This window comes from Ceratotherium simum, chromosome 30 (genome assembly GCF_057802395.1).
Source record: "Ceratotherium simum simum isolate JZ-2026a chromosome 30, ASM5780239v1, whole genome shotgun sequence".
NCBI classification, from domain to species: Eukaryota; Metazoa; Chordata; class Mammalia; order Perissodactyla; family Rhinocerotidae; genus Ceratotherium; species Ceratotherium simum.
In genome coordinates, this window is record NC_141929.1 from 20,724,091 (window position 1) to 20,737,400 (window position 13,310).

The 13,310-nt window shown below is 47.2% G+C and overlaps 1 protein-coding gene across 1 annotated transcript in view; it reads right to left on the bottom strand.

The window, feature by feature from the left end:
• Nucleotides 1-4,843: 4,843 nt before the first annotated feature.
• The window catches only part of CDH5 (cadherin 5), a 35,314-nt gene continuing 26,847 nt past the window's right edge, over nucleotides 4,844-13,310 (bottom strand). Inside the window, exons 9-12 of the mRNA XM_087420160.1 lie at nucleotides 11,844-11,968; nucleotides 11,389-11,497; nucleotides 9,081-9,326; nucleotides 4,844-7,041 (exon numbers count right to left, since the gene is read on the bottom strand). Of these exons, the coding sequence (XP_087276286.1) occupies nucleotides 6,524-7,041; nucleotides 9,081-9,326; nucleotides 11,389-11,497; nucleotides 11,844-11,968 (998 nt within the window). The 3' untranslated portion in view covers nucleotides 4,844-6,523. The remainder of the gene's footprint in view (nucleotides 7,042-9,080; nucleotides 9,327-11,388; nucleotides 11,498-11,843; nucleotides 11,969-13,310) is intronic.

Genomic DNA, 13,310 nt, shown 5'->3' on the forward strand with positions numbered 1-13,310 from the left:
CCTGGTGGTCATTTTTCCCATGACCAGCACAATGGGTCGGATGGGGCTTCCCGGTCCAACCTCCAGCCTCCAGATCTGGAGAAGTCGCCTGCAGATCCACATTTCCCTGGGAGCCAAGAAGAGGGTTCTAGCCCTAAGTTTGTCTCTGACTTGCTGTATGGCTCTGGCCACATCACACCCCTTTCTGGGTCTCACTTTAGTCATCTGTGAAATGAGGAAGGTCATACCAGCCTCAGAGGTTTGACCTGGGGGAAGGGAAGGGCTGAGCCTCTGCCGTTCCTGCCCAGTTTGGCCAGGGCCCAGGGTTGGCTGGAGCAGGTATGTGCAATGTGGTTAGCAGATTCCAGGGAGTACTGAGTTTGTGCCCTACTGTGGTGTCCACTAAAGGCTCCAAATTCAGAAGTGAGCCCTCTGCCTTCATGAGGACCACTCCTCCCCCATCTGGGTAAACAGAAGCCAAAGAGAGGGAGCAGTCAGGGTGGCCAAGAGCTCAGAGCCAGGCCCCACTAGGAGGTTGGAGGGATAGGGACTACCTGATTTGGGGGTGACTTGAGGCCTGGGAGTCTTCTTGGAGGATAAGGTAGTGGACGGATCTCATGGGCTCCAAGGTTTGGACAACTGTGAGTTCAGGGGGCAGGAAGTTCAGAAAGGCAGGAAAACTGAGCTAAAAAAACAGCCTGTGGGGTGATATTAGCAGGAATGGCAGATTAATGAAATCCTCTTTTCCATAAAAGCAATGAGAACACTGGAAAAAATTGTTTTTGACAATTTTTTCAGAACTCTGTAAATTAACCAAAGGCTTGAAACAACTCTGGGAGTGTTTATTCAAGAAAAATGGCTAAATCTTGGTAAGAACAGTGAATTTTGTGGTGTTTTAACTTACCCTAATCCCATCCTCCTCTCTCCAGCCCTGTGGCAGCCTTGAAACCCAATAACCCCATAATCATAGTGAAAATCAGTAGCCTAGCTGCTACTGGAAGGGGAAGAACAGGGTTGGAGCTCCTCCAAATACCAATTCCCAGATAACTGTCATTATTTGACCTGTCTGGTGGTTTCCTAGACGACCTCACTTGAAAGGTTGCATTTGTTTGACCTGACTTGAAACTCGCTCAATGCAAACAGCCTTTTTTTCTGAGGGCATTTGTTGAAAACAATCAGTGGCAATTGTTTAACATTGTAGCTGCCTGAGGCAGTGATAACAGCTGGGACAAATAAGAAGCTGACCACAAATCTTAAAAGGAAAACTTGCGGAATGAGCTGTCCACAGAGGGCTTTGAAAAACTTTGGTATATTCCCGGGAATCTAAAAGGCCACTCACATGTGTAGGGCTGTGCTCATGCCCAGGAAAGACCTGGGAAGGCCCTAAGCTCTCACCTCTGGCTGACCTTGAGGCTCTGTGCAATCAGAAAGTGAAGGCTAAGGCTGAGTTGTAAACTGCCTGCCTGAGCATTGAAGGAGTTCCCCAACATACACACAAAGTCCCTCAGCAAATGCTGAGAGACTTACTGGTTCCAGGTATTTAAGGGGATCTCTGTCCAATCATTAGCTGACCACTACCAAGCAGAAACTTCAGTGGCCACACATAACAAAGAGTAAAAACTTTACAGCATTTGTTTAGGAAAGCCAGTAAACAAACTACGGCAGCAAAAGCCAGCAAACACAACAAACCCTGGGAGGGCAAGGATCTAATTTTCACAGTTGCTACATTATATTATTTAAAATATCCAATTTTCTGCAAAAATTATGAGACATGCAAAGAAACAAGAAAGAATGGCCCATTCCTAGGGAAAAAAGCAATCAATAGAAACTATCCCTGAAGTAATCCAGATGTTGGACTTACTAGACGAAAGCTTTAAACCAGTTATTTAAAATATGTTCAAAGAACTAAAGGAAACCATGTCTAAAGAACTAAAGAAAAGTGTGAGGACGATGTCTCACCAAATAGAGAATATCAATACAGAGGTAGAAATGATAAAAAGGAACAAAATAGAAATTCTGGAGTTGAAAGTACAATAAGTGAAATGAAAAACTCACTAGAAGAGCTCAAGAGCAGATGTGAGTTAACTGAAGAAAGGATCAGCAAACTTGAAGATAGGTCAATTGAGATTATCTAATCTGATGAAAAGAAAGAAAAAAGAATGAAGAAAATGAATAGAGCCTGAGATACCTATTGGACATCAGCAAGCATACTAATATATGCATAATGTGAGTCCCAGAGGAGAGAGAGAAAGAGGCAGGAAGAATATCTGAGGAAATAATGGCTCAAAATTTCCAAATTTGATAAAAATATTAATCTACACATCCAAGAAGTTCAATGAACTCCAAACAAGATAAACTCTTAGAATTTATCCTAGACACGTGATAATGAAACTATTGAAAATCAAAGATAGAGGGAATATTGAAAGCAACAAGAGAAAAAGAACTTATCACACACAAATTTTCCTCAATAAGATTAACAGCCATTTCTCATCAGAAGCCAGGGATGCCAGAAGGCAGTGGCATGGCATTCAAAGTGTTGAAAGAAAAAGCATACCAACCAAGAATTCTATATTTAGCAAAACTATCCTGCAAAAATAAAGGGGAAATCAAGACATTCCTAGATAAACAAAATGGAGAGAATTCCTCACTACCAGACCTTCCCTACAAAAAATACTAAAGCGAGTCCTTTAGGCTGAAATGAAAAGACACTAGACAGTAATTTGAATCCACATGAAGAAATAAAGATCAGCAGTAAAAGTAACTGTATAGGTAGATATAAAATACAGTTTAAATATATATATTTTCCTTTACAACTCTTTTTTCTCCTCCTATGTGGTTTAAAAGACAACTGCATAAAGCAATCATTATAAATCTATGTTGATGGGCACACAATGTATAAAAATGTACAACAATGACAGCACCAAGGAGGGGGGTGAGTGGAGCTATATAGGAGCAAAGTTTTGTACACTATTTAAATTAAGTTGGTACAAACTCTAACTAGATTGTTATAAGTTAAGATTTTAAATATAATTCTCAGGGGAACCACTAAGAAAATAATTTTAAAAATATAGTGTAAGAAATGACAAGAGAATTAAAATGGTACACTGGAAAATATCTATTTAACATAAAAGAAGGCAGTAATGGGATAATGGAGGAACAAAAAAGACATAAGACATGGAAAACAAATAGGAAAATGGCAGACATAAATCCTACCTTATCAGTAGTTACATTAAATGTAAAAGGATTGGTAGGATGGATAAACTGCCACGATCCAAATATATTTTGTCTACAGAAGACACTTTATATTAAAAGACACAAATAGATTGAAAGTAAAAGAATGGAAAAAGATATACCATGTAAACAGTAACCAAAAGAGAGCTGGAGTGACTATACTAATATTAGACAAAATAGACTTCAAGGTAAAAATTGTTACTAGATACAAAGAGATATATTTTATAATGCTAAAAGGGTCAACCCATCAAGAAGAACTAACAATTGTAAGATATGCCCCTAACAACAGAGACCCAAAATACATGAAGCAAAAACTGACAGAATTGAAAGGAGAAATAGACAATTCAACACTAATAGTTGGAGATTTCAGCACCCCACTTGCCATAATGGATAGACTAATTAGACAGAAGATTAGTGAGAAAATAAAAGACTTGACTAACATTATAAATCAACTAGATCTAACAGACATCTTTGGAACACTGCACCACCAACAGAAGAATACACATTCTTCTAAGTGCACATGGAAGCTTCTCCAGGATAAAACATATGTTAAGGCGTAAAACAAGTCTCAATAAATTTATAAGGATTGAAATCATAAAAATTATGTCCTCTGGGGGCTGGCCCAGTGATGCAGTGGTTAAGTTCAGTGTGCTCCACTTCGCAGCCCAGGTTTGTGGGTTCAGACCCTGGGCGCAGACATACACCACTTGTCAAGCCATGCTGTGGTGGTGACCCACATATAAAATAGAGGAAGACTGGTACAGATGTTAGCTCAGGGCCAATCTTCCTCAAGCAAAAAGAGGAAGATTGGCAGCAGATGTTAACTTAGGGCCAATCTTCCTCACCAAAATAAATAAATAAATATAAAATTGTGTCCTCTTACCACGATGGAATGAAATTAGAAACCAATGACAGAAGGAAATTCGGAAAATTTACAAGTATATGGAGATTAAACAATACATTCCAAATAACCAATGAATCAAAAAAGAAATCACAAAAGATATTAGAGCAAAATTGGAATTAAGACAGATTGACTCCGAGAGTTCCAAGAAGTAGTGTTTGTCCAGAGCACAGTTTGCAAAATATCCCTGGGGGATGCTCTACCCAGGAACCCCTGCTGGTAGGGGTCAAGGAACAGGAGCCTTGCTGAAGTGAGCTTCATCCTCCACCTCCCCAATTCCAGACCTGACAAGGAAGCTTCTTTTTCTCATTTTGATTGTGAGATTTTCCAGGCAGGACCCCAGTGTTGGGGTCCACACACTGCAATAAAGTGCCGGCTGCTCAATCACTGTTGTCAACCAGCTAGAGATTGATTTCCTTTCTCACTGCTGATATATCTTACGCCCCCAGTTCATTTGACACATGGAAATGGTGTTACAGCTCCAGCTTCCAGATGCCCTGACTGCTGTGTGTGTGTAGAGGGGCTGGGGGTCATGTACAGAGGCTGTGTGTGTGGGGAGGATTTGGGGGTTGTGTACAGAGGCTGGGTGAAGGCATGGGGCTCTGGAAGGGCAGGGGGCTGGACTAGGTGTCCCTTGTTATTCTCTGCTGCAATCCCTTTTTGGTAGTGACTGTCTGAAATCCTAATCTCAAATGATCCTGGGTTCCTCTGATGATGATGGTAGTGGTGGTGTGTACATGTGTGTATGTGTGTTTCACATGAGCTCTAGAAATGGAAGAATTTCAAAATTTTTCTTTATTTAGGTATAAAAAAAAATACAGTACGTCCCATGCACCAGTGTGGTCAATATATAGTTATTATCTTCAGAGTAATTACTACAATGATAGGAAATAGAAGGTTACAGGAATTTGCTTATCCAACTAAGAAACCTGAATTAAAATTGTTAACCTAGATAGCAACCTGATTATGCAAAAACCCTTATTCTATATGTTTGTGAGAGCTAGAATCGTGTAAGTATTATTAGTTAAAAAAAAACAAAAACAAAAACAAAGAACTAGTTATTGGTTAAAAAAAAAGTCAGTGTTATCTACAGTCCGCTGAAGTGTGAGGGGTCTTGCCCAGGGTGGGAACCTCAGTCGTGATGAAGGGTGAGTAGGAGAGTCTGCCTCCTTCCTGCCCCCTCCCGTTGAGCGGTGCCACTTCCCCAAGGGGTGTTTGCAGGGGAATGTTCCATATGTGGCTGAAAGTGGGAGATGCACAGATGACCATAGGGCTTGGGCAGGGCAGGGGCCTTGCCTTCTGCGGGGTGTGCCTGAGGGACGGGGCCCTGCTGGGGTTCCCTGAGATGTGGCCATGACGGGGTGTAAAGGCAAAGGGCACGGCTCTGTTGTGCAGTCATGCTTGGGTTCGGCCTTTGGCCGGAGTTGCTGAGGGTCACATCTTGAGTGCCTCTAAGTCAAGAGGTACGGAGTAGATGGAGAGAGAGAGAGAGAAAAGAGAGAGCATGAATGAGCGACTAGACCAGGCAGAGATGGGGAGAGGAGTTCTGCTCTGGGAATGTCTGGCCCACTTCCCAGGCAGAACTGGAGGGGTGTCGATGAGTCCTGAATTGGGGTCACAGCGACTCCAGGCCCTCTCCCAAGGGTGTGGGCGTGGAGGTGGCCCTCACCCTATGATCTGTCATACTTGGTCTCCACTGTCCCTCCAGGATGAATTCACAGTTGCTTCAAAGTTCAACAAGCCATTTCCCTGACTTTGGGTTGAATTTTCGACTCTCAGTACGGCACAGTTACCAGCACGGCAGGCCAGCAGGGTCACCTCAGGACCCAGGGTCAGGAGCTGCCAAGGAGCCCCTTCCTTGCTCTTGACGGGCCTGGGGAGGGGCTGGGGACTTGGGAGGGTGTGCAGAAGTTGAAGCAGGTCAGGCTGAGGGTCAGTCCCATACCCCCTGGGACTGGGCTGCAGAGAGTGCTGCCCAGGAGTCATGCTGTCCAGCCTTTTGCTTCCAGGCAGACAGGCCCCAGGACCTCGCCAACCTCATCAGGAGGTTCAGGGACCTCAGGGGGAGACCTCCCCATGGCTGTTGAACATAAGCTGCTTTGAGGAGCCAGGGAAAGTCTTCCAGTTGGACCGTGGTCCCAGGCGACAGGGTTCTGTGGATGTCCGAGCCCCAACAGAATCCTAGCCTGGATGTTCCAGCATTTCGGGGGTAGCCGTCACTGAAATATGGACATTCCTGGATGTTTCAGGGACCTGGAGTTTGCTACCCGTGGCGGTGAGGTCGCTGGGACCCACGAGGAAGGGGTGCTAGGCTGGGGCGTGAGAGCTACAATTCGAGGGCACAGTGCCTGGTGTCTGAGTGGCCTGAGCCGCAGTGGTTTGGATCCCCAGGCCCAGAGGCCCGCGGCCCCCCTAATACACCAGGTCCTCCCGGGGGTCGGAGCCGTACAGCTCGGCCAACATCTTGAACCTGGGCCCCCAGTCATTGAGGAAGTCGTAGTCGATGTCCGAGTCGGACGAATCGGTCCCCAGGGAGCTGAGGGACTCGGCAATGGACTCGGAGCCCTCGTAGCCGTAGATGTGCAGCGTGTCGTAGGGCGGGCCGCCGCCGTCGTGGTCCGCCTCGTCCTTCTTCTCCTCGATCATGGCGGCCATCTCCCCGGGCCCGCCGTGCGCCCTGGGCGCGTGCCGAGGCGGCTTCTGCACCTGGGCGTAGAGGGACGGGCGCGCATCCAGCGCGGGTCGCGGGGGCTTGGCCCCGCCGTGACGCACCGAGTTGAGCACCGACACGTCGTAGCTGGTGGTGTCCATCTCGCCGCCGCCCTCCTCGTCGTAGGTGACCAGCTGCTCGTGGATCTCCGGCACGCTTTTGCCGTGGGCGCGAGCCTGCTTTCGGAGCCGCCGCCGCAGGAAGATGAGGAGGGTGATCACTGCGAGCGAGTCAGAGCTGGTCAGACGAGGCCCAGCCCGCTGGGTGGCCCCCACCCTCTGAGGCTCACCTGCGCCCTCCCCTCCTCCCTGGACATTCTTGGGCCAGCCCAGCTTCCCGGCGACACCTGGGCCAACACGGAAGGCTTGGTTTAGTCTAGATACCTGCTGGGTCCACCCCCACCCCACCCCAGAGTCCCTTGTCCCCCCAGGATATGATCCTCATTTGCTGTCATGGCCACCTTGTAGGTGTGTGGGGGGGTGGGGGGGTGGGGAGGAGCAAAGTGGGCCTCCCTCAAGCCTGACAGTCTCAACCCCATCTACCCACATCCTCATTTCCTGCCTCCTCATACCACTGAGGCAGATCCTTCCATGTCTGTCCAAAGGCTAGGAGGCCAGAGGTTGGGGAAGAAATGGGGAAAGGGATGGAGTTGGGATTTGGAATTCAAAAATGCTGAGCCATTGCTTCATTGACAGCTATGATGATGATAGTAATGGATAATGGTCGTGCTGGTAGACATAGCACCCGTTATAGTAGCAGCAGCCACTCTTGAGTAGCTACTGTATACTTGCTGATGTGATACTGGGCACATTTTCATGTTATCTCATTCAAGGCTGTTGTTATTATCAATAGTTAAGCAAACTGAGCTCAGAGAGGCTGAGTAACTTTCCCCGAGTCCCATGGTCAGGCAATGGTGTAGATGACGACCCTGCGCAAAGCTCTGAGGGGTGTAACTGTGTGAGAGTCGCCGACCCCTGAGGAGGGGTGGACTGTGTGGTGCAGAGAGCTCCTAAAATTAGGCTCAGATCCTCCCCCAGGCTCTGTCCTTCTAGCCTTGGGTTACTTGACAAACTGTTATGAACATAAGTAAAGTGGGGCACCCTCTCTGAGTCTCGGTTTCCTCATCTGTAAAATGGAAACGATGATGTCTCTGCTCTGTTTCTGTTTGTTAAGGTGGTTATAAGGTTAGTGAATTCTATGTGTGGTGGCAATGCCATTATCATTATTGTTACTCGTTATTATTAAAAGGGGTTCTGGGTCTGGACTCTCTTCTACAGAAGCTCCAGAAGGGGGACACATCCTGGGGGCCCCTTAGGGGAACCACTGGGAGGAAGGGCATGGAGCAGATAATGTGGGTGCTGCATGGTATCCCCAGATCCTTCATTGTGCACAGGGTGACCTCTAACCATCCAAGCCTTCCTCGGAGGGCTGGCCACTGCCCCATCTCATGGCAGGTGACGTGCAGGAGACTTTACGCCCCTGGAGGAGCCCCCAACCATCAGCTGATGGGAGTTGGGGGATAAACGCTGGCTGTGAGTGCTGCCTCCTGGTCCCCAGCAGGAGGAGCTCCGGTGTGGCCCACGGTGGTAATTTTCGTGACAATGCGCCCTTGGTCGGCTGCCTCCTTTCCCTGTCCGCCTTCCCCTCTTCCTTCTGGGGCTTCCTGGGCGCGCCTCCCAAATAAACCACTTGCACGCCAATCCTTGTCCCAGGGTCTCATTCCTGGGCAACCCAAACCTAAGGCAAGGCCTAAAATGCTCCTAAAATTTCTGAGGCCCGAACAAAAAAGAAAGAGATAGCAAGGCTGGAGGAATCCTAAAAAAGGAAAGAAAGCCCCTGGAGATAATCTAAACTAGAAGTTTTTAAACTTTCCATTTCTTTCCAAAAGAGGAACTGGATGCTCTTTTTTCAAAATAGGTTTTATGTAAATATATGCCTAGAACATTGCCTGGCACACAGTTAGTGCTCAAAATATACAAGTCTAATGAGCAAACGTCCTATATAAAGTATTTTAAACTGGGAGAGGGGCCTTGAGCCCCACCCGGCCTCTCCGCTCATCCACCCTCTCCCTTAGGCATCCAGGGAGCTGGAGTTCCAGTCCCTGTATCCCACTGTGGAGCCTGGGGCCCAGGGTGGGCTACTGGTCCAGGGCTGCACTGCAGGCTGGAGGCAGGGTTGGGCCTGGAGCCCTGGCCTCTTCCTCCTCCTGTGCAGCCCCCTCAGTGTCCCTTCTGTGCCCCCCCCACCCCAGACACTGACCTGTGATGGTGAGGATGCAGAGGAAGATGGCTACCAGCGCCTGGATGCTGACGCCCACCTGGGCGGCCACCTCCTCACAGAAGGTGAACTCGCCGCGCTCGTTGCACTTGCACACGGCCACGGTCAGCGTGCTGGTGCCTGTGAGGCTCGGCACCCCATTGTCTGAGATGAGCACGGGCAGGTAGTGGACCTTGGCACGCTCCCGGTCGAACTGCCCGTACTTGACTGTGATGTTGGCTGTGTTATCTGGAAACACCAAGGGCACTGAGTCAGGCTCTGCTCCCTGGAGTGCCCATCCCCTCGTCCACACTGATGGTGTGGCCTGCCTCCTCCGGGGAGCCCTCCCTGACTGTGCCAGCCCATGTGCTGTCTGGGCTGCTTCTCTGCCCTTTGCATCCCCTGCCTCATGTTTCAGTCATTTGAGCGCAGGTCTGCTCCTCTATGGAGGGGATATTTTGGGCAGCTGCTTAGACCTACCCTCTAAGAATGGCTTGGCCAGAATATAAATCCTTGCTTTCCATTTCTGTGGGCAACTCATATGGCTGACCCCTTTTTCCTCCCTCATCCTACTTTGATAACAGGCCACTCTCTTACAGCTCAATTAATTATGCATTGTTTCAAGCTTTGACAAGCAATCAGGGGAAAACTAAAGTTTTAAAAAGTCTTTTAGCATTGGGCTAACTTCTTGTTTCTGGTATCCCTGCAAGTGCATTAGAAAGTAAAAACGATACACACGTTCCCTGGGGCACTGAGGGGAGATTACATATGTAATTGAGGATTTCCTGGGCAGCCTGGAATTGGGAATGGGCTTTGGCCCAAATATTGGCTTTCCTTCCCAGCTCCAATCAGTGGTTTTATGTACAGAAGACTCTCCCAAGGAGCATTTTAAATATGCTGATTTTCAAAACCCCCTCAAATCCCCCCCCTCCACTTTCTGATTCAGTGGCTCGGGGTGAAGGCCAGATGATCTGCCTTTTGTAGGTTCCTGGGAGGTTGTGATGCTCATGGTCAGAGGGTCCAGGGACTCCCCCGGGATTTACCTACCCACGTGGGGTCGGCCTGCTCAGGAAGCAGGCCAAAAGCAAAGGAGGCCACCTTTGAGATTTCGGATGAGAGGCAATTTTACATTTCATTATTAAGTAGCCATGTCTATTATAATTGAAAATCGTAACAATATGGCCATTGACACTTTATGGGAGAAATTGGAGATTTCTCGCCATATTCATTTAATACTATAGCAGGATATTCATGCTGAAGGTGAATCTGAGACCAACAGGCTTGCCTTCTGGTTGTACCTGGGGTGTCTTTGGGTGGCACTTAAGCTTTCTACTCCTTCTGAGGTGGGATTGAGGCGGCATTGGGGATGAAGTAGCAGGTATTTTTGCCACATTATTTACTGCTAAAGACAGCCGAACCTTGAATGGTCTGTCATTGACTGTCAACATATCCTGGCTACCTTTCCAATCCCAGAGGAGGTTCCTTAAGGACAGTCTGTGGCTGATCCCTTGGGTCTGCACCCACTCTCAGGGACCCCACTCCCTGCTCTTTCTCAAAGGTAGCAATGGCTGTTCCATACAGGGATCCTCATCAACCACAGTTTTGCCAATCAGGGACAGGCAGGGATTCCATCCTGAGCTGGGTGAAGGATTGCTCTATTTTGACCCAAGGGGGATTTTCTCTATTTTTCTGAGGAAGCTGCTGAACCCATGGAAGCCTGTCTACTTTTGGTTGGAATTCAGTCAACTCAGCATCATCACTCTCATAAGCACGTACTCATCGGAAGCTCTGATTGGCCACTACTGACATCACAGGACTCTCTGGGGTGTGACTGGTGGACCAGATCCTTGGCGGTAAGTAGTCATTGTAGCTGAATTAAAACAAAGTTCACTGTATCCTTGGCATTTCAGATTTCCCATTTCCGGTTTTGACTCTTTAGAAGTGACCTCAAAGTTCCATGTCATAGAGCAATTTGCAATTGTGCTGAGCACAGAGATCCTGTGTGGGAAGGAATCCCTTGGCTAATTCATGAACTGAGCTGGCTGTCTGCACCCCATATCTGTTCTGTACTCCCCACTGACCTGAGCATCTTATGAGGAATGTGGACGTGGCAGTTTGGCCTGGGCAGCTCTGACCTTTGCACAGACCGATGAGCTATGTGATGGGAGTTGTGCAGATATCCCCTATCTTGAAAACTCCAGTGAGGGGCTGCCCCCAATTCCTTGCCTTGGTCCTTGACCCTGGCACTTCAAGACTCAAAGAACCCTGCCCCGACCCCGCTAAGAGCCAGGCTGACTAAGTTCATGCGCACCGTGGTTATCTGTGAGGGTGAAGTTGTTGTCTTCAGTGCTCAGGGAGAAATTGAACTTCACGTTTTGTGGTGTTATGTCCTTGTCTATTGCCGAGATTTGCACAACCACCTGGAATGTGAAAGATGGGGGATGATCAGTGGTGGTGTTGGGGTGGCTCAGGGTTCGGTGATGGAGACTTTGGGTTTAGACCTGACCGTGGCTGCCTCTCGCCTGCAACACTAACCTAAGTGGTCTCCACAAAGCCACTCTTTCTACCATCCCCTTCCCCACCAATCTACCCTGTGAGCCTCAGTTTCTCCATCTGTAAAGTGAGAATAATGTCGGCTTCTCTCAAGGCTGTTGTGCAGGTTACGTTAAGCTCAGTGGAACTCCAGCTGACTGTGGATAGGAGGTGCTGCTCCTCAGCGTGCCCCAAGGGGGCGCTGCCTTGCCCTCCCACCTGAGCTGGACTCACCTTGCCCTGGGCAGCATTCTCACACACTTTGGGCTCATAGGGCTGGGCAAACTCTGGGGTGTTGTCGTTCTCGTCCGTAACCTCAATGTGGACTCGCACAATGGATTCTTTGCCCGTGGGGGTCCCTGCAGGGGGAAAGGATTTGTCAGTCACCACAGTGGGCTCAGCTGATGCCAGCCCCAGGGGGTCGAAGGTGTTTGGATGGGGTGCCCTCGCACATTTGGCAGGAAGAGGGGGCTGTGGACCTCTGGAAGAGAGGCCAAGGCTCGTGTTCTGGGTGACAGAAGTGGAAGAGGAAGGGGGTCAAACTTCATGCACAAGGATGTTTACTAAAGAATTACTTGTAAGAATCAAAAAGGTAAACAATGTAATTGAATTTAAAAAGGGCTTCATCAAATTAATTCAATTAATTAAATTATTAAGCCAATTTAGTAATTTGATTGAGTAATTGAATTAATTTAAGTAGATATAATTTATTTAATTACAGGCATGTCTCGTTTTATTGCACTTTGCAGATAGTATGTTTTTTATAAGACCCTCCACCAGCAAAAAGATTATGACTCACTGAAGGCTCAGATGATGGTTAGCATTTTTTAGCAATAAAGTATTTTTAAATTCAGGTATGTATATTGTTTTTTAAGACATAATGCTATTGCATACTTAAGAGACTACAGCATAGGGTAAACGTAACTTGTATATGCACTGGGAAACCAAAAAATTGGTGTGACTTGCTTTATTGCGATATTCGCTTTATTGCGGTGGTCTGGAACCGAACCCGCAATATCTCCGTGGTATGCCTGTAAATAAATTAAATTAAATTGATTAATTACAAAATAATTTAAAAAGTAAACAACCCAGGTGAGATTGGGTTGATAAATTAAGCCAATTTAAAAGAATGGGATATGTGGCCATTTACAAAGCCCATGTAAATTACATTTTAAAAATGTAATTAAAAAAAAAGACATTTGAGTACCATGGGAAAATGATTCTGGAATAAGGTTAAGTAAAAATGCAGGATATGGTTTTTACACAAATATTATGCTCTCACTTGTATAAAAAAATGTATAAAATAAGACCAGAGAAAATAGGCTAAAGCAGTAATTGTCTCTGTATAGTAGGATTATGGGGGGATAATTTTCTTCTCCTTTTTTGTATTTTCTGTATGTTAAAATGAACAACAAATTATTGCTTTTAGAGTTTAACAATTGTATGAATGAGGGAAAAAGAGGGCAAAGACTGCTCTGGAAACACGCAGGAGTCCATTGAGGTTGGGGTTGGCTTCCGTGTTGGGGGCTGTGGGAATCTGGAAGCACCCAGCAGGTGGCAGGGGCCCTCCAGGGTAGCACCAGTGGGGCCTTGTCACCCGTCTCGGGGCCCTGGTGGTCTCCTGGGTAAGGTGGGAATATGAATCCTTCTCCTGGAGGGCGGTTGTGATTTTCTTGCAAAACTGCAATAATTGCCTTTCCT